The sequence below is a fragment of the Sinocyclocheilus rhinocerous genome, unplaced genomic scaffold (assembly GCF_001515625.1).
Source record: "Sinocyclocheilus rhinocerous isolate Xijiao unplaced genomic scaffold, SAMN03320098_v1.1 scaffold2251, whole genome shotgun sequence".
In the NCBI taxonomy this organism is placed as follows: Eukaryota; Metazoa; Chordata; class Actinopteri; order Cypriniformes; family Cyprinidae; genus Sinocyclocheilus; species Sinocyclocheilus rhinocerous.
The window spans coordinates 18,794-40,775 of record NW_015647027.1 but is presented as its reverse complement, the minus strand read 5'-3'; the positions used below and the strand labels follow the sequence as shown (position 1 = coordinate 40,775).

General features: G+C 34.6%; 2 protein-coding genes across 2 annotated transcripts in view; both read left to right on the top strand.

Moving 5' to 3' along the window:
• LOC107708313 (ceramide synthase 6-like) overlaps positions 1-11,540 on the top strand; it is a 41,463-nt gene extending 29,923 nt beyond the window's left edge. Inside the window, exons 6-10 of the mRNA XM_016512500.1 lie at positions 1,637-1,729; positions 4,124-4,252; positions 8,223-8,387; positions 10,365-10,388; positions 10,989-11,540. Coding sequence (XP_016367986.1) covers positions 1,637-1,729; positions 4,124-4,252; positions 8,223-8,387; positions 10,365-10,388; positions 10,989-11,138 — 561 coding nt within the window. The 3' untranslated portion in view covers positions 11,139-11,540. The remainder of the gene's footprint in view (positions 1-1,636; positions 1,730-4,123; positions 4,253-8,222; positions 8,388-10,364; positions 10,389-10,988) is intronic.
• A 5,084-nt stretch (positions 11,541-16,624) lies between these two features.
• LOC107708315 (nostrin-like) overlaps positions 16,625-21,982 on the top strand; it is a 7,670-nt gene continuing 2,312 nt past the window's right edge. Inside the window, exons 1-12 of the mRNA XM_016512502.1 lie at positions 16,625-16,914; positions 17,341-17,426; positions 17,653-17,736; positions 18,491-18,553; positions 18,633-18,714; positions 19,518-19,580; positions 19,711-19,809; positions 19,882-20,007; positions 20,090-20,188; positions 20,889-21,014; positions 21,100-21,208; positions 21,596-21,684. Coding sequence (XP_016367988.1) covers positions 16,888-16,914; positions 17,341-17,426; positions 17,653-17,736; positions 18,491-18,553; positions 18,633-18,714; positions 19,518-19,580; positions 19,711-19,809; positions 19,882-20,007; positions 20,090-20,188; positions 20,889-21,014; positions 21,100-21,208; positions 21,596-21,684 — 1,053 coding nt within the window. The 5' untranslated portion in view covers positions 16,625-16,887. The remainder of the gene's footprint in view (positions 16,915-17,340; positions 17,427-17,652; positions 17,737-18,490; positions 18,554-18,632; positions 18,715-19,517; positions 19,581-19,710; positions 19,810-19,881; positions 20,008-20,089; positions 20,189-20,888; positions 21,015-21,099; positions 21,209-21,595; positions 21,685-21,982) is intronic.

The window sequence follows — 21,982 nt, the reverse complement described above, 5'->3', positions numbered from 1 at the left end:
CTGGGGATGGAGGAGGGTAATTTGCTCTTGAGCAAGCTGAAAAGCTGCTGAATAATACTGAAGAGCTTATATAGGAATGCCGCGATAGGTGTCGTATTCCTATTGGTAGATGTGATCAGCTGAGAATCAGCTGATGCAAGCTTGACTCACGTGACCGGCCAGAACTAACGCTAACGCTTAATTCCACCCTCTCTGACTATTAGATCCTTTTTTAAAGTTAGTAACCATTTTGCATGGCAATGCATTAACAGATCATTCAGTTTTTACATTTCTAATGTAGTTTTTAAGGTCCTAAATCAGGGATTCCCAAAGTGGATCCATGAGTTGATGAAACGCTAATAATGAAATCATAAAAATATCCAATTAAAATAGACATAATTTAAAAATAAATATATTATATTTGACATTTAATTTAAGTTAAAGTGTATTTAATATTTTATCAAATAAAATATACTGCAGGATACTGCAGATACTGTACTGCGTTAGGCTAACCGAGACTTGTCATTTGCACTTCTATATTGTTGCTCTTTTGTTAGTTTTGACTGCTTTTATTGTCCTCATTTGTAAGTCGCTTTGGATAAAAGTGTCTGCTAAATGACTAAATAAATAAAAAAATACAAAATACAAAAAAAATAAAGACAGCGAAGCATGCAAATGTTTTGTTAAATTTATCAAATAAAATATACTGCAGCTGCCTGCAGATACTGTACTGCGTTAGGCTAACCGAGACTTGTCATTTGCACTTCTATATTGTTGCTCTTTTGTTAGTTTTGACTGCTTTTATTGTCCTCATTTGTAAGTCGCTTTGGATAAAAGCGTCTGCTAAATGACTAAATAAATTAAAAAATACAAAATACAAAAAAAATAAATAAAGACAGCGAAGCATGCAAATGTTTTGTTAAAATTGAAATATTAAAGGAACAGTTCTCCAAAAAATGACAATTTGCTGAAAATCTACTCACCCTCAGGCCATCCAAGATGTAGATGAGTTAATTTCTTCATCAGAACAGATTTGGAGAAATGTAGCATCACATCACTTGCTCACCAATGGATCCTCTGCAGTGAATGGGTGCCGTCAGAATGAGAGTCCAAACAGCTGATAAATACATCACAATAATCCACAAGTGATCCACACCACTCCAGTCTATTAGTTTACTGTTTTGTGAAGAGAAAACCTGCATGTTTGTAAAAAAATAAATAAATAAAATAACTTCAAAGCTTCTGGCTAAAATACAGGTTCTTTATCCATAATATTGCTTCTCCAGTGAAAAAGTCGTATCGTCTGAATCAGGAGAGAAATATGAACAGATCAAGCACCGTTTACAAGGGAAAAGAGTCCAAAACAGTTCTTAACAAATACTTCTGTGGAGTTTGATGTGAGAGGACAACAGGGGATGGAATTTTTTCACAGAGGAAGCGTTATTATGGATTATGGAGTCGTATTTTGGCCAGAAGTGACAGTTTAAATTTAAAACACCTTAATGATGGATTTGTTTCTTTGCAAACTTAACTTAACATTTTAGGTCAGAGGAGTTCGGCTGCCAAAAAAGTTTGGGAATCCCTGCTCAAAATACTCATTAGGGCTGCTGTATGCGTTGTTTTGAGTTGCTGACTCTATTGTGTCTGACTTTTATAGCCGTTAACCGTGGATTTGCATTACTACTACATACTGGAGCTGTCCTTCTATCTGTCGCTGCTCTTCTCGCAGTTCACAGACATCAGAAGAAAGGTACGTTAACCATGAGTTTACAGCCTCAGATAAAACTTTCTCATCTTCAGAGCATCAGTATTGGGCTACTGGCAGCAGTTACTGCACATCTGAACCTGAGAGATGGCTTTGGTCTGGTTAGACGCGTCTGCTGCAGCGCTTCGAGTTTCTTGTGAGAAGGATCATGCTGGGTTTATTAGCAGCGACGTGCGGCTCTCGTTTCCTCTGCTGTGCAGGAGCGAAAGGGTTTTCTGGTTTCGGGGAAACTTCCTTTTAAACGTGTGAAATCATGACCACTAATAACTGCTGCCACTTAAAGTGTTTAATATTCATTGTGTTCTGATATTCATATAAGGTTATGAAAAATGCATATTTACGATCAGTATGCATGATGTTCATTTACATGCAAGATTGAGTTGAGTTTCTTTATGAATGCATTGTCATGTGCATAAATTGCAGTTTTTAAATTAACATTTGGAAAATATTGCAAGTCAATGGGTGCCTGACAAATTATGCTAATACAGGTGCATCTCAATAAATTAGAATGTCGTGGAAAAGTATTTAAGAAAAATGTTATGTTTATATATTAAATATATAAAAAGTTAGTTTTTTTTATTTTTTATATATAATGCATTTATTTATTTTTATTTATTTTATTATTACTTTTACTTTGACAGTAAAAAAAAAAAGAAAGAAAGAAAGAAAAACACACACAACCTAAAACTCTACCTAAAAAATCTTTTTTTTTTCCTGCCTTGCATGCCCTGCTGTTTCCTTCAGGAAATGCAAATCTTGTTTTTCTTTGCTCTATCCTTTCAGTTTTTCCGTGCACGTATTGAGGATGTGCTCTGCCTCATTCCTGCCCGCACCAATGTACCCCTTCTCTTCGTTTGCCATGCTTCCATTCCGTTTTTCACCCCACTGCACTTCCTCCTCATCTTCATCACAATCATCATCAACCAGCTTGCTGAGTCAGTGCCATCCCACGATGCCGCAGGGGAGCATGCAACACCTGGCCTCTTAACAGCATTCTTCAACAGGATTTCCTCAGTGAGAATAGACTGAGGACACTGAAGTCTCCCTCTTTATCTATGATTCATTAGGTAGCAGTGTTTGACAATGAAGCCGTTTAATTTGATTCAGGGTTTTTGGTTGAGTGTTAAACATGCACAATTGATCAATTCCTGTAATTGCTAATATAGTGACATGCTGTATCTATATAGAAGTGTTTATGGGGAAATGTAAGCAAACCTGAATTAGCCCTTCCTGCCCTGCAGTACATGTTAGACTCTTAAAAACCTGAATATGCTCGTGTTGTAATTTAAAAACAGTATGGAAAAGGCTGTGAGAGACTTTCAGAAATATCTTTGGTTAAGCCCAGACACAAACATTTTTAATTATAACTTGATCATTTACATAATGGCAAGAAAATTAATCAAATGACTAACAAGTAGGAAATAAAGAGCTATAGTTAGTCATTCATTGCTCAGTCAGGGTTTAGCACACTGAAAAAAAAAAATGATACTAGGAAAGTTAGCCAACTAAATTTGTTTATTTAAATGTAGCTAAAATAAATTGATTGCAACCACTTACAATTGAGTAAATACAAAGATTCAGTAAATTCAATTATCTTTTTTTTTCCAGTGCAGTTGCAGTCAGCCTGAAGAAGTGTTCTTTTAGTATAACTGCTATACTAAAAATCAGTTTTTATGAATGAATAAATATTTTTTAATATCAATATGTTTTTTATTAATATTATTAACATTAGTAAAGTAGTAAATTATTTAGTATTATTAATATTTAAATTATTTTTTATTTTATATTATCATGGTTCATTTTAATTTGTTATAGTAATTTTGTTGTATGTTTTTGTTATTTTAGCTTTTGATTTTTAAAAAGTTTCTATATAGTTCTTATTACAGTTTAAGTTATTTCAGTACTTCAAGTTAAACTGCAAGAAAATTAGAAATGATGTCTTGGCAACAGTTTGAAATAAAATCAAAGGTAATTATATACATATTTATTATATATTTTATTTCAACTAATGATTTTTATGGTTTTAGTTTATATTTTACTTATTTTTTTATTTTATTTTATTTTATTTGACTTTACTTTTAGTTATTTAGTTAACAATTATAACCCCTAACTTGAAGTTAATAGATATTATTTGGAATTTTTGTTAATTAGTTAGAGTAAATCTGATCTCCAACAACAGTCAATGATTTAAAATTTACACTTGTGTTAATTTATTTGTGATATTGTGATTAAAAAAAAAGTAACCAATATGATATGAGTTTCATATTTGATCCATGTATTAAAACATGTATGATGAGGACAGAAAAATGTACTGCAGAGCAGGAATGTTTGTCTTGTAGGTTTAACGTGCATTTTCACTTCCCGTGTGACTTCCTGCAGGACTTTCTCCTGATGTTCCTGCATCATGTGGCCACCATCTCTCTGATCACCTTCTCGTATGTGAATAACATGGCTCGGGTGGGAACGCTGGTCATGTGTCTGCACGATGCTGCCGACGTCCTGCTGGAGGTGACTTCCTGTTACAGCCATTACAACCACAGAAAAAGACACAATCCTGTAGATTATTAGTACACTTGTCAAAACCTACAACAACAGGAATTCATTAGTAAATGAAGATTTAAAGTTACAGATTCTAATTTTAATGTTGGAAAGTTAGTTGGCCAATCTATCAGCTACATAATCATTTTTAAAAGCATAGTCCACCCAAAAAATACAAATTATTTACTATTTACTCGCCCTCATGTTGTTCCAAAACCAGACTTTCTTTCTTTTTGGACTAGTTCCAAAAAGTACAAATAAACACCACAAAAGTGCTATACATGTGACTTAAGTGCTATTCTGTCAGGACCACTATCGTCAAATATGTTTGACAATTAGCATACAGTTTGGGTTGGCGGTATGGTTCTGTTCTGGGCAAGAACTCCAGCGATACCCTTAGGTAGATGGGGATCAGCTGAGAGTCAGCTGATGCGAGCTTAACTAACGTGACCTGCCAGAACTAACACTACGCTTGATTATTGCCAATTTTTATGAACAGAAACAGTCCACATTCACTGATAATATTGATATTTTCATTTCTGGGTGAGACAAGGTTAAAACAGCAAGGCCGGACTTGACTCCAACATTGGAAGTGTTACTCAAAATATAATAAATAAATAAATAAAATATTAAATATATTTAATTTAACAAATAAAAAGAAAAACAAATATAAAGAAATAAATAAGTACATAAATAATCTAGCATAAGAAATAACATTTATTAAAATGTAATAATAAATACATTTAAAATAAAATACAATATAACAAATAAAAAAAGATACATATATAATGTAGATGTAATAATATAATATAATATTTAATATTTAAATATATACAGACGTACTTTGACGACAGACTTTGCTCGGGCATTTATGAACGACCATAACAACATTTCAGATGCTGTGCAACAAGATCGGTCCACTGGTTAGTCAGGATTTGATGCGCATGGAGGAATTTATTCGGCAAACGTGTTTCCATCTCCCATTATTCGCATCAACCCTTTTCAAAAACAATTACTTGCGAATTAAGGGATTTTTAATCAAAATTTGGCATTTCTATCACCCGTTTCTAATGTGATATGATGGAAACATAACAATAGTTTCCGTTCTAAAATGGCGTTGATGGTTTTACTCAGGTGGTTAACTGACTCTTTTCATAGCTTCATTCTCTGGTTTTTTTCCTGATGGTGTCATCCATCAAGCCTCATTTGCCCTTTCCCATGTATGTGATTGTTTGTTTGTTAAGACTAGTTTGTGTTAGTGTTTAGTTAATAATACTCTTGTGCACAAATTACATGAGTTTCTGATTCTGCCTTGCAAATTAATGTCCCTTTACGATTTTCATCCTTACTACATGCTCTAATGCATTAATACTGTAAGTATTTTCTGTGGTGAACTTACAGTTGATATGAACTTACAGTGAATGTTCGCTGGACGAACAGATTGGTTGATGGCAATTTAAATCTGCTACAGTTACTACTGGCAGCTGATATAAATAATTGTAATTAATCATAATTAACTGTAATTATTTATATACATTTCCCTTTTGAGCTAATTTGCTACACTTTCATAATGAAACACACACCGTCTCCATGACATGGCGGCGGCGGCAGCAGCAACAATACTACAGCGAGAATCAAAGTTACGCCTTCTCGGAAGGCCAAATAAAGTGCTTTTGCTTTCGCCTAGAAACACACAGCGTCTCCCTGACAAGGCTGCTTCAACACTAACTGCGGTTACTGAAACCACGCCTTCTTTCTTTGCGTGCACATTTGGGCGGCATTATGCAAATATTTTCACATAGTGAGGTAGATATGTGGGGCGTGTTTAAACGAGGCGTTTTAGGACGAGTCTTAACTTTTATAAAGAATATCTCTTTGGGTTTGAGACTTTAGTCTTTGCAACTTTAGGGATCTTATCTATTCACGAACAGCTTGTAACACTCCAAAGAGAAAGGAAAACTTGAAATCGCATCATATGACCCCTTTAAATGTGCAGTCATCCAAAGGATGCATATCCAATATTTCCTCTTCCTGCTGATGCATTAGCGTTTACACGTCCAACTACATCTGAATGTGGTTTGATCCGATCACGTAACGTTTTGGAGCCCATTTCCACAGTATGTTGTGCAGACCGCCTGCGTCTGATATTAACAGCAGAACTTTCACTTCTGTGGCTTTTTCAGATCCATTATTCATTCCGTTCTTCAGAATGAGTCATCTGTGCTTTTTCCGCTCGTTTTGCTCATTTATCATTTAGTGCCGGGAAAACGTTTTATTCACTCACCTCGTCTAAGTGACTGCTGTGGCTTTTGAGTACTTCATTGTGCGACTCTAATGGAATTAGAGAAACGGTCTAATCTGGATTCAGCTGAGGAGCCGCGTGAGGAACCGATGATGGATGTGACGGCGCCATCTGAAGTCTCTGGTCCTCTGAGAGTCCTTACTGTCATTTAGTGACGATTATGAAATGGCCTTGACAGAGCTGTTGTCACAGTCCCTGTATTCAGTTCATGTCAATTCTGATTCGGTCTCCTTTTGTAGGTTGAGATTTGTGCATCTTGTGCTACAGTGGAAGCTATGAAATCTGAGCTTTTTTTAAAGAGTGATCACTATCACTCATTTACATCTGATCTAAAGACCTGCAGAATCTGAAACATTGCTTCATTGTTTTAGTCAATGATTTATGTTTTAGTACTTTATTGTTTTAAGACAAAGTTTAAAACAGTTTATTTCCAGATCTACTGTAGATATTGAAGCAAAGACATTCAGAGAGATCTTAGACTTTTACAAAAAAAAGGGTTCAGAAATGTTTACTTTATGCAGATGCAGTGTGATTTGATGCAACAATTGCAAATGCTAGTGAAGTATTTGTAAATATTTTGTGCTTATTAATATTAACAAGTACAATAATCTATTAATATTATATTAAGTTTGAATTAGCTTTTATTTTTTATATTTTCAGTTTTAATTTTAGGTTTTAGTAATTTTGAAATGTGTGTTTTTTTTATAGTAATTTATTAATATTCAAGTATTTATTCATATTCTGAATTAGTTTTTATTTTTACATTTTCAGTTCATTTTAATTTTTACATTTTAGTCATTTTGTAATTTGTTTTTGTCATTTTGATTAATAGTAATGTATTGATATTGTAGTATTTATTCATATTCTTAATTAGTTTTTATTTTTATATGCTCAGTTTTCATTTGAATTTAAGTACTAGTCATTTTGCACATTGCTATTGTCATTTTTATTTGACTGTTTCTATTTAGCTTTAATCTATTTTTAATTTTTTTGTTTAATAATTTATCATTATTTCAATTAATAATTTAATTACATCAAATTAATTAATAACAGTCAGTTTTAAAAACGTATTCCAGTTAGTTGCAGAGTCAATATTTTGAATTTACGTTCGTTTTTGTTTTTTTGTTTTCAATTTTTCATCTAATATTTATATTTTATTTCAGCTTTATTTCAATTAACCAAACCATTTTTAATAGTTTTGGTTTTAGTTCACTGAAACACTGCTCCATAGGTAAGCTAAAACCAACAAAACCTCTATTTGGGAACATCCTCATTTGTAGAAACAATATATAAATACAATTATTTATGATTATATATATCAATTTATATCAATATTATATTGAGTTGCAGAACGCATGGGATAACATTAGTGTTGAAGTTCTCAGGAAATATATTGACACTATGCCAGAGAGATGTGCTGCTGTAATTGCTGCAAAAGGTGGGCATAGCAAATATTAAAGTTAAAAGTGGATAAAAACTCACTTCATCTGATATTTATTGTGCTCAGAGCAACCATCTGCACGTTTCATGAACATCGTGAAATTAAATCATGTTTTGGAGGCAAAAAAGGTCAATATTTTCAGATCTATCAGGTGTTCTAACAATTTTGGCCATCACTTGTCCTAATGAAATATCCTATATTGCAGGATTTTAAACACCACTGTGTTTGAGAGCTGGGAGATCGTGGGGCCGTACCCGTCGTGGTGGGTGTTTAACGTGCTGCTCGTCCTGCTGCAGGCCCTGCACACCTTCTGGTCGTATCTCATAGTGCGCATCTCCTGCAGGGCCATCTCCAGAGGAAAGGTGAGACTCCAGAAAATACACCTGACCCTTTATTGCTAGGGACTCGAATATATCTTGTGCTACTAATTTAGCAAAGTTATGGTCATATGACAGATCTTTCACATGTTATTGAGTATATTAGAAATCATATCAAGTTCAGTATATCTTTAGCCCTGTTCGGACAGTAATTGTTTCTCACGGTGGATATCTATGGAATAAAATCGCTGTCAAAAATAATCGTACGTAATTCAAAGCATTTGTGTGTCATTTTAATTTACTCGTGCGTAATTTAAAAGTATTGTATGTAATTCTGCGGGGCGCAAGCGCACTTTGTGGAATCGATTCATCTTCCCTCGGATAGTAATGCCTGTGACAATGATGACGTATTTTTGACAGTCCTTTCGCACACCGCACTTCGTGTCGCAATTCGCATGTCGTGCGTGTAACAGAGCTGTTGTGAAAACAAGCGTTGTGTCTGTAAACTGTCATAGTCGTACATTTTGGAGTTGTACTCTAACAAACACACAAAATCTCGTATCTGTAAACTGTCGTGGCCGTAGATTTTGGAATCCAACTCTGACAAAAAACAGAATGACATACAATACTTTTAAATTACGCACGAGTAAATTAAAATGACACACAAATGCTTTGAATTACGTACGATTATTTTTGACAGCGATTTTATTCCATAGATATCTGTGAAAATAAATTAGAATGGTACCTCAGGGATAAAACTCGCGCGTTCAGATGAAGATTTATTCCTGGTGGACGAGTGAGTTCTGTGATCCTACAAATCCAGAAATGCATTTCTTTTTGGTCAATCACACGTTCAGCATGACAATGAATTTAATAATCAGTTAAAATAGATTGTTAATTTATTTAAACATCCTATTTAATAATAGGAACTGGATTGACACCCTGTGCTTTAAATCGTTTTGTCTGGCATTTTATCTCAAATTGATGGATGCAGCCTCTAATTTACATAAAGCAAATATTTGACTATTTGGTCAACTAGTAAAATGATTAAGGCGCATTAAGGCCAAATTTATATAAATACATACTTTTAAATTGTATTTAATACCTGTTTCTGCCATAAAAATGGTCCAGTTCAAAAGTGATTGTTATATTTTTTCTTCTTAAGACTTCCCGCTCACTGTAGTGAAATTTTCTTCTTCTAAACATTTTTCAGCATTTCAGTAATAAAAAGCATCTATATTTAAGATGCATGCACGTTACCACAAAGCATAGAAGTTATCAAGGATTTACAAAAGATGTGGATTCAAATGGCAATTAAATTACAGTGGCATGCGAAAGTTTGGGAACCCCTGGCAGAATCTGTGACAGTGTGAATAATTTTAACAAAATAAGAGAGATCATACAAAATGCATGTTATTTTTTATTTAGTAAGATATTTTACATAAAAGATGTTTACATATAGTCCACAAGACAAAAAAAATAGCTGAAATTATTAAAATAAAAAGTTTGGGAACCCTTGGTTCTTAATATTGTGTGTGGTTACCTGGATGATCTACGACTGTTTTTTGTTTTGTGATGGTTGTTCATGAGTCCCTTGTTTGTCTGAACAATTAAACGTGCTTCCGAAGGGCAGTACTAAATGGAAAAAAATGATATTTCAACAAAATAAGAAAAATTTTGACATCTTCATCCTGTTCAAAAGTTAAAAGATTTGCGATTGCCAATAAAACATCCATTATTGCTTATGTACACACACATACTTCATGGGCCTCATACAACATAAAATGTTGCGCAGAAACCATCCTAAATTTGATCTTACGATCATCTCTCAAATATGCGTACATGTGATTCATAGAATGAACGTACGAACAGAAAACGCAACGTATGCCTCTCTTTCAGATGTGAAATATGAATCGCAAATGATCTGGGTTCACTAACTAGTACTTTAACCTAATGCTTATGCTGTATTCCTAAATTCATGTGCTTTTTCTCTCTTCTTTGTCTTCATCGCTGCCATCAAAGGCGGGAAAATGGAATCCTTTACATGTAAGTAGATGATTGAAAGAAGAGATTGGTGCAAAATTGCCATGAATTAGCAGCAAAAAAACATCATTGTCCTGTGCATGGACGCATAAAACTTCTCAGAGTTATGTTTATGGAGTCTGTTTCTCTGAAACACTACCGTTCAAAAGTTTGGGGTCAGTAAGTTTTTTTTTTTTTTAAAGAATGAATAGTTTTATTCAGCAAGGACACATTAAATTGATCAAAAGCGACAGTAAAGACATCTAAAATGTTACAAAAGATTTCTATTTCAAATAAATGCTGTTCTTTTGAACTTTCTATTCATCAAAGAATCCAAAAGCAAAAAAATCAGCTTTGCATCACAGGAGTAAATTACAAATTTTAAAATATATTCCGATAGTTTTTTTAAATTGTAATATTTCACTCTACTTCTGTTTTTACCGTATTTTTGATCAAATAAATGCAGCCTTGGTTAGCATAAGAGATTTCTATTATTGACCTCAAACATCTAAAATGTCGAAAAACTGTCAAACTAAGGTGATTAGAAACAGTCACTTCTAATTGTCAAAATATAGTGCCAGATAGTAAATACTGTCATCTTAATCATCTCTCTACCCTTCCTAGGTGTCAAAGGATGACCGCAGTGACATTGAGTCCAGCTCTGATGAAGACGAGGTTCTTCCTCCTCCTCAGAAACACCACACTAACGGGACCAACGGCGCCCACGGCACCAACGGCTACCTGTCCTCGTCCCCGTGCCCAGACGAACACTAACCGTCCGCCCAGCATGGAGGGCGTTTCACCGAGCCCCAGCTGCATCACTCTCCGTTGTGTCAAATCATGTATGAACATTACCGGTCCCGTACTGGAACTTCTCAATAATGTGAATGCGGTTCTGTTTCGGTTGCTCGCTTTTCACCATTCCAGATGTTTTGCGTTCCATTCGTTGGCTTTTGTTTTTGTGGTTGTTTATCCTGCGACATTCGTTATCGAAGCACCTTTTAGATTCAGTGCGGCTCACGCTTTTCTTTCGAGCAAGTGAATGAAAGCATTGTTCTTTATTTCATAATCACGTGAGCATGCTGCTGCGGTCAACTAATCTGGCATCATGGCAACAATAGTTTTCTTGGATTAGTGTTATTTTCTATTTATTAAAAGGAACACTCCACTATTTTTGAAAATAGGCTCATTTTCCAACTCCCCTAGAGTTAAACAGTTGAGTTTTACCGTTTTCGAATCCATTCAGCTGATCTCCGGGTCTGGAATAGTGGAGTGTTCCTTTAATTTTTGTATCTTTAATAAATTTGCATTTGTGTTTTTTTTTTTGTGGTTTTTTTAAACATACGTTCCCCTTTTCCACAACAAGATGATGGTGCTGGAGCTGGTGCCCAGTCTAGAACCGCTCTGGGTGTGTTTCCTAAAAGCATTATTAGCCAACTATGGTCACAAGGTCCAACAAACATATGCAAAATGCATCACAAAGTTGTGTTGTTGGAACTTCAGCTGTCCACCTGTAGTTAAACGCATTTATCAGCTAACAAAAATATGTTCTATGAACGTTTTGTTAACAATTCCATTAAGTTACAAAAACGGTCTCTGAATGTTCAAAATGTAGTTTTTTAAATGTTTTAGAATCATTTTTTCTTGGTTTTGTGAACGTTACTAGAACAATAAATTTTATAATTTTCAAACATTATGGGAACGTTACTTTTAAATGTACTTTTAAAAAACATTAGACGAGCATCCACAAAAGTTTCCCAAAATATACCTTACGCAAGTACAGTATATGAATGTTAAATACTTGATTTTGTGCATTCCAAAAGAAATTGCAATTCAAAGCACAATATTTTGAACAGAATCTTGCAAGTTGAAGCAAGTAATTGACTGTAATGTTCCCATAATGTTTGCAAAATTATAAAATGGACTGTTAATGTTTGTATAACTAAGAAATAAAAACATTTTACAACATTTTTTAAAAAACCGGACATTCTGAATGACCATAGAAAATTTTAAATAATGTTTTCATAACTTGAAAGGTACAAAACATTCTCAGAACATATTTTTGTTTGCTGGGTTTCTGGCCAGGTTGACTACTGAGAATAACTTGCACTGCATCGGCAAGTATTCACATCTGCATTTGTATTTGCATATAATGTATGTGGCCTTAAATCTGCTGGTTTCAAATAAGGAAATGATAACATCAAAACATCTAGTTTTGATTATCGTCAACAAAGCAGTCTAAACTGGAAATGCTTAATGCGGTGACTGGCATTTATCTTGTGAACACGCTGGTTTTATTTTTGTGACATTGCATGGCAACTTCAGATGCTACATTTAAGCCCAGCGATGCACTATAATTATTTGTAGGAAGGTTATGCAGTAACTATCATTTACATGATTTAAATTGAGAGATTCACAGATTCCCCAGCTGAGCATCAGCTCCGACACGAGCAACAGCGTCATTTTCGTGGAACGGGGTAACAAGTCAGTCAATTTACTCAAAATAATCATTTGTTCAAATGAACTAGTGGTTTATGACGAATCAATGATATTCCTTTACCAAACATATTTTCACAAGTACACTATCATTCAAAAGATTGGGGTTGGCGAGAAGTTTTTGAAAGTTGTGTCTTCTGCTCATCAAGGCTGCATTTATTTGATTAAATATACAGTAAAAACTGTAATATTGTGAGATATTATTACAATTTAAAATAACTCTTCTCTATTTGATTATATTTTAAAATGTAATTTATTCCTGTGATGCAAAGCTGAATTTTCAGCATCATTACTCCAGTCTTCAGTGTCACATGATCCTTCAGAAATCATTCTAATATGCTTATTTGAAGAAACATTTCTTATTATCAATGTTGAAAACAGTAGTGCTGCTTCATATTTTTGTGAAAATACGTGTAGTGATGCCTTTTTTCAGGATTCTTTGATGAATAGAACGTTTAAAAACCAGCATTTATTTGAAATAGAAATATTTTGTAACATTATAAATGTCTGTCACTTTTGATCAATTGAATGCATCCTTGCTGAATAAAAGTATTAATTTCTTTCAAAATAAAAGTCTTTGGAACGGCAGTGTACGTTGATAATGGGAAGCCTGTATTAGTGTTTCAGGTGCTGAAAAGAAAAGGGACACTTACTGTATTTTATCGAGAAATCTTGCCCGACTTGGAAAAAATTCTGCTTCTTTTAAGGAAAGTGTTTTAGTAGGAAACTTGCACCTTTGGAAAGTATTTCAATGTGATTTCACTTGAAAGAAATAGTGTAATTTATCAAATGATTACTGATTAATACCATCAAGTCAGCAGGTATAAAGAATCTAATGTCCCGGGATTATATTTGATGATCATTTCTCATTGAATCCCATGAAATATATCAAACTATCACACTTTTATTCATGTTTGAATGAACATACTTACATGCACTTTGATGAATAAGTGGCACCAAACACTGGTCTTATTTGTTATTGTTATGTCGTCTGTTTTTTTTTTATTAGATTTTTTTTAGTTTAGAATAAAAGATTCTTCTGGTTTTCCTCGTGCATTTGATCATCATTCAGCCGAGCTTTATTTAAAGCTTTTGATTCAAGTGTTTTGATGCTGTTTCTTTCAGTGTTGGGAAGGTCGCTGCTGCTGTCTGTTTTGAGCTGGAGAAGCGCTACAGCTAATTAGCCAGGTTGCTGTGTTATGTGGTTTACATTTGATGTCAAAAAGGCGAAGATTTAAAAAAAAAAAAAAAAAAAAAAAAAGACAACTGTATTCTCTGCCTTTGCTGGAAAACTGATTATCAGCGGTACTAATGAATTATGTTGCCATGTATTTTAAATAAACACGACAGACCAAAACCCTTCTGGCTGCTTTTGTTGTTTTGGCTGCATCTGTCTTTCTATCTATCTTAATTTAAGATTAGATGTAAGGGATATTGTTATTTTATGGTATTTTGAAGCAGTTTTCTTTAATATGGCACTGTTGCAGGCTGCATTCATCTTTCCAGCAGGTTGAAAGGGGGGAAATAAAGTGAAGAGGATAACTAATAAGAAACTGTCTTTTTAAGGTGTTGTGGGGATACAGCACCTCTAAAGAGATCCCAAATAATAATGAAAACTTAATATAACTATAAACAGCAGACACAGAAGATTTGCAGCCGGAAAGATTATATATTTTTAGAGATTTGACCATCTTGGAGTCAAACCTTAAAATGCTCCAGTACATCAGCTTTAAACCTATAATCCTCCAGGTCTAGAACAGCTGCTTTGATCGATGTGTATATGAGCGTTCTGATTGGTGCAGTTGGAGGAGTGGGCGGAGACTAGAACAATTACACGTTGCTCTGCCCCCAAATGCTAATATAGGGGTGTTCAATTATGTTTTTCAGAGTCGACTCCCGGAATCGACTCCTCAGCTCCATTTACTTACAGGGTCAGCAATAAGAAAAATGTACAAGATGGCAGTCGTATATTGCACACTAAATTTAGGCTTTTTTCGACACGAAGCCTTACATTAAAAGTTCAGTTCAGAGATGACACCTTGAAATGAGGAGTACACCATCGTTTCCTAGTTGTTGCCAATACATGAAATTTTAAAGAAGCTAAAGTCACGAGAAACACTGCATAGGGATTAGTGAAAGTGAGCGATTTCAGACACAGCAACGAAGTCGACAACAAGATGCCAGCGCTAGAATCGAACCCGACACTACGGCTATTCAGTCGAGGAATCGACTCTTTTGAAGTCGACTCCCCATTGACTCGCAAATGCAGTTTCATGATCAGCTCCGAGTTCCCTAAATAACGCGATAGACAAGTAACAAAGCCATTACACATGTGACAAGATGTGGGAAAAGCGGAACGGAAAACAAAAAGCGAAGATATCACAAGAGTTCGTTATTAGTCGCCAGCACACCAGCTCCAGACAAACACTGAAAACTATCCCGTTGCTACAGTATATCTTGGTTCTGTGAAACAACAAACCCAATGTTACTCGCGTATCAAGCACAAAGCAACTTCAGCCAACGGTTGTGACTGCAGCGTCCGCTCTCTAACGTCTCTCCAGCGCTGGAAAACCTTTCCTATATTAACGCGGGTGCTGGGCTGGCTCTCATTTTTCCATTGATGGTCCTCTGACATTTCCTCTTTGGTAACGTCTCTCTTTCTGCAGTGTTTCTACAAATCTCCCGCTTGTTCATTCTCTGACTCTCTCCCCATCATGAACGGAAACGCCCCCTTATTGCTGATTGGCTAAAAGAGTGTTGTGGCGCTCGGTCTGATCCACTTGTTTTTTTTCACTATTCATACAGCCAGAACTATGTACAAACATAATTTTTCATCGCAAACAGCTAGCAAATATGGGCAATTTCAATTCATTTTTAAGTTCTTTATGACTTTGTTTGAATATAAAAGTGTCAAAGCATTATTACACAAAGAAATACTAATAAGAAAAAGAAACATACAATGTAACAACAAATTTTAATAGTCTCTCTTTCTTGCTTACAGCAAAAATACCTATTTTTTTAAGTTCCGATGTTTTACCCTTCAAATCAACCATTTTGACTGTTTGCAGTTCAGCATCATGCAAATATTTCACCACAGAATTCTACAATTGACCAGAGTCCAGCATTCTTTAAAAAGTCATACATTGTAATAAATTGTGCCATTAATGAGTTTCTTTACAAAAATTTTGACAAAGACTAGAGAAAAATTTTTTTTTGATTGTCCAGAGCTGGACCCTACAGAAAAATCAAAGCTCAAAAAATATATAAATGTACATAATTTAATGGAAATTTTGGTCTATATATCATTATCTAGGATTCCTTTAAACTTCTTTTAAAGGAATAGCTAACCAAAAAAAAGAAAATTTACTTATGAAGCTTTTCACTTCGTAAGACGTCAACTGATGGACTGGAGTGGTGTGGATTACTGTGATGTTTTTTATCAGCTGTTTATTCTGACGGCACCCATTCACTGTAGAGGATTGTTGAGCAATTAATGCTACATTTCTCCAAAGCTGTTCTGATGAAGAAACAAACTCATCTGCATCTTGGATGACCTCAGAGCGAGTACATTTTTAGCAAATATTCATTATTGGTGAACTATTCCTTTAAAAATGGTTTACTGAAAGCAAGCCAAAATGATTATTCAGTGGCATCAGTGCAAAAACAATCTTTTGAAATCATTATTTTTAAAAGCACATACTTCCATTTTTGTTATTTCATATTTTATTGATTAACTATGATTCTGAAATGTAAGGGAAAAAAATAGATGTTTCAAGACTTTTGAATGGTTGTTTATTATAGTACTGTCTGCTGGCAATATCAAGACAAACATTAAACCAGCCGACAAAAGTGAAACATTGATTGCTATAGCAAAGACTGAAGCTGCATTCCGCCACTCCTCTGGTTTTATGGAGGGTTAATGATGCCATAATCTTGCACAGGCACACAGGTGATTTCCGCATGCATTCTTCAGGAACAGACAGGGTCAAAGTTCGATCTGCAGAGTTAAAGTACGACCAGTGTGAAGATGAAGGACCCGCTGAGCAGCTGTACTGTGAGTCCAGAGCCATTTAATTCTCTTAACACTACTGTCAAAACAAATAAATTCAACTATTAACTTGATATTTGTTGTAGAGCATAATGGTGTTCAGATGTGTTGACGTCTGCTTCACAATATCGCTCCATGTTGCTTATTATTAACTAAGAGTTAAGTTTGTCTGGACTTTGCTGTCAACTTGACAAAGCTTGCCTGAAAAAGTCCACCAACATTTTTTAAATCCATCTGAAAGTTTAGACAGAGACCAGACAGATTGACTGATTGATTTCTAGATGCTAGAGGCAGTTTCAAAGATGTCCTGAGTGGTTACAATGGTGTTCTGCTTGGTTGCTAGGGCATTGCTATTCTCTTGAACAATAGAACGATAGATAGATAGATAGATAGATGGTTTGTTGTTTAATTAGGCTGTATATTGTGTTTCAGTATAATCTGCTGTATCAGGATCTGAAGAGAATCTCTAAGAATGGCGAGTTTTTCTGCAAAGAGCTCTTGGCCGTCTTTCAGCAAAGGTAACATATGATCTCTGCTCTTCTTCTCTTGAGGTCGTTGTAGTACTTGACCTCTAAGACACTGAAGGTACTCGGACTTTCCATTCGCAAGAGAAGAAAATGCAATGGAAAAGAATACAGTAGTTCTCCAAAACCCTGAAATCCTTGAAATGTTCAGGGCAGAATCTCACTGACCTGAGCAAACAAGCATGACTAATACAACAGACATTGTTTTCTGTGAATTTAGATCTGAACTGGAGATCAACTATTCGAAAGGACTTCAGAAGATCGCAGGGAAACTTCTTAAAGTCTCGAAAGAGATGTGTGACAAGTGAGATAGATTGTCTATCTATCTATCTATCTATCTATCTAATCATCAACCTCAGGAGTTCAAGCTAGATATAATATGAATAAAAATATTATAAAAAAACAACAACAACAATGGGTGCTACATCTTTAAAAATAAAAAATAAAAAAAAAGCTTTTTAGTCCCAAAATCAATGTGTGCTCTAACATTGTGAGGAAATATACACTAATATATTTTTAGATATTATATATATTTTTCAGTTCATTTTATGAGGTTTGCATGATTAATATCGAAAATATTCCTAAAATCAGTTTTTTAGGAGCAAACATTAAAACATGCAAATGAAGTAGAAGGAATTTATAAAATATTTTTAAAGTAAAATATAAGTAAAAATATATGTAATAATATTATAGGTAAAATGTTATAATTATAAGTGAAATATTTAAAAAATCTTTTAAACAAGCTGAATTTACTTGTAAAGCAAAAAATTATAAGATATTAGTTCTTCTCATATCTTTAATTCGAGTGTATTTTGTCTTAATGCAATGATTTTTTCCCACTTGTTTTAAGTATAAAGAAGCCAAGACAAAATAAACTCATTATTAAAAATACATATTCGGAAAACAATACTTAGTATCTTATATAGTGTTGCTTTTCATGTAGCATAACTGGAAAATAAGACCAAATTTTGCACGTCATGTTAACCGTGTCAGCAGTGCAGGTTAATATTTGATGCACTTGCCTTGCAAACTCATTTGACAGTTTTTCCTCTTCAAAGCTCCACATATCGTGCGTGGTCCTTCATTTCAGATGAAATGTATGCCTCAGCAGATGCCCACCGGTACGACACTGCACTGGATCAGCCTCTTTTTATTATTCATGTGGGTTGCTGTGTATTTATATCAGGCTTATTCTTTCAGCATACTGGCAAATGCTCTCAACCAAGATGCTATTCAGGAAATCCGTCAAATCCTAGATGAACACGGGAAAAGAAAAAGACCGGTATGTCACTTACAGGAATAGTCATCCAAAAATGAAAATGTACTCACCCTCAGGCCATCCAAGATGTAGATGAGTTTGTTTCTTCATCAGAACAGATTTGGAGAAAGGCAGCATTACATCACTTGCTCAGCAATGGATCCTCTGCAGTGAATGGGTGCCGTCAGAATGAGAGTCCAAACAGCTGATAAAAACATCACAATAATCCACAAGTAATCCACACCCCTCCAGTCCATCAGTTAACGTCTAGTGAAGTGAAAAGCTGCGTGGTTGTAAAAAACTAATCCATCTTTAAGGCATTTAACTTTAAACCCTCGCATCTGTCAAAAATACGAGTCCATAATCCATAATAACGTTTCCTACAGTGAAAAGTCCAAGTCCTGTTGTCTTTTCACATCAAAATCCACCCACATATTTGTTTTGTTTTCACATGTAAATGGTGCTTGGTCTGTTCATATTTCTCTCCTGATTCAGACAAGATGACTTTTTCACTGGAGAAAGCATCATTATGGATGGAGGACTCCTATTTTAGCAGGAATCAACAGTTTGAAGATTCCTACAAACACGCAGCTTTTCACTTCACTAGACGTTCATTGATGGACTGGAGTGGTGTGGATCACTTGTGGATTATTGTGATGTTTTTCTCAGCTGTTTGGACTCTCATTCTGACGGCACCCATTCACTGCAGAGGATCCATTGGTACATTTTAATTTCTGGGTGAATTACTTCTTTAATGTTTATGCATATATTTATATTGAGATTTACAGCAGCATGTTTACACTACAGTAAGTCTCGTATGTTCACAGCTTGACAATGCCGTTGAAAAGTCCGGAAAGCTTGTTCTTACAAACTGGAGTGAACAAATTAAGGTAAGAAAAGGTACAGATGTTTATCGAGATTTGACCAGAAAAACCTATATTAACGTGAGATTCAAAAGTACTTTTGCATCTTGTTTTGCCATGAGGAGGATATATTTTGAGCAGAAATGTGTTTTTACAGCTGAAAAAGAAGCTGATTGGGTTGACGAGAGAACATGAAGCTCTCTTCAGCTTTGTGGAGAAAAATAAGCAAATCTGTACAGAGAAGGAAAAACAGAAGGTAAATATGATGGTTAATTGGCTATAGGGAAAAGCAATTAACAGGTATTTTTGTGACGTTATTTTCATCTAGATGTTGAACAGATTGACTAAATCAGCAGAGCTTCAGGCCAGAGTTGATGAGGAATATTTTAACACCAACATGGAGGGTCACCACATCCGACTGAAGCTGGAGAACACGCTGAAAACCTGCTATCAGGTTCCAGCTGATTTCCACATCTTTACATTTTCATCTTCTCTGAAATCCATTGCATTTTGACTGATTCAGTTCTGCGTTTCAGATTGTTCAGGAGCTTGAGAAGCAAAGAATAGAGACTCTGTCCAACACCCTAGACAAGTACAGTCTCTTCATGACTGTCTACGCACAGACCGTCGTTCACGTGAGTAACTGAACCCACCAAACACTGAAGGTAACTTTAACAGATTCAAAAGTGCTGGGAGAAATTCTGATTTTAAGATGCTCCCTTTGAATTTACAAGTGTGAATTTGAATTGAAATGGCCACAAATGAATTAAAATAGAATTCAGTACTTTCAATACATTCCAAAAAATACATAAAAAATAAAACAATAATAATAATAATTTAGCCTACAGAACCACAAAAGTTCCACACTTCCGTTTTTTAATATTTTCATAGATAAATAAATATTTGGCTTCAATATTATTATTTTTTTATTATTAAAATAATTTAAAATACATTTTAAAATGGATTTAATTCTTTAATATTTAGACAGTTTTGAAGGCTTTAAAGCAAATGTAAGTATTGTGGAAATTAACCTGCTCCTTAACCATTTTTCTTCTTTTTAATAATCCAATAAAATAAATAATACAATAAAATAAAAGCTACACCGACACATTTTCCCCTTGAATTCTTAAAGAATTTTCTGCAACACACCTTAATTCAAATTCAACTTTAAAAGGCAACATTTTCAATTTAATGTGAAAAAAAAACTAGCTCAAGTGAAGATTAATTTAAACCTAGCAATGATGTCTTTTATTTTAGCATTTCTTGAAGCGATTAAACTGACTTCAGGTCAGTCTTACTGGTGGATTTGCATTTGCTGAATGTTTTTGATAACAGAGTCATAAACAGATCGAGCAGGCCGTACGCAAAGTTGATGTGGAGAAGGACATTCAGTCGCTGGTCGAGGACGTCAGTGCTACAGCGGATGAAAGCAAAGCTGAATTTCTCATGGCTGACTACTTTGTAAGTCTTTTGAGTTTACAACACAAATTTGTGTTGCAGAATTGATATGAAATGGGTTGCTGTTTGTGTGTGTGTGTTTATACAGGAGGAAGAAGGAAAAACAGTCATGAGAAAAGACAGAAGGAAAGATGCCATCAGGACCAAACTTCAGCGTCTGGAGGACTGCATCACGAAATCAAAAAGTGACAGAGAAGGTTTGGATCTTGTAGATACTGTGATTCATATCTGAGCGTATGTGATTTAAAAGGGTCATATCATGAACATTTAAGTTGAAGGAACATGTCAAAGACACCTATTGGTGTCCAGAAATCTGCCTGTCAGGGCACATTTATATAAAAAGGAAGAAACAGGACAGATAATGTTATTCCTAAATACCAGAAGAACTAATCTGAGTGAAAACTGTAGGAAGTTCGTGAAAAACTACTTAGACCTCAGGGAACTGAATTTTAAAAAGTATGATATGACCCCCTTTAAACAGAACTGGTTTATTCCTCAGAGATCTTATTAGGTGGTTCTGTCCTGTTTATATTGTTCATTATATGACATTTAGCTCAACACTGACACATAAATCTGGATTTCAGGTTTAGAGAAAATGGTGAAAGTATACACAGAACAGCCAAACTTCTCCAATCAAAAAAACCTGGAGGAAACGGAACAGTTACTGGATGAGGTCAGATGTTATTGTATTGGATTTCATTCCAATGTTCTGTTGAATATTAATCATAACTTTGCTTTGCTTCAAATTTGTCAAAAAAAAAAATTAATTCAATTGTTTTGATCCCTGTATATTTAAAGGGGTCATATGACATTGCTAAAAAAAAAAACATTATTTTGTGTATTTGGTGTAATGAAATGTGTTTATGCGGTTTAAGGTTCAAAAAACACATTATTTTCCACATACTGTACATTATTGTTTCTCCTTTATGCCCCGCCTTTCTGAAACGCGTCGATTTTTACAAAGCTCATCG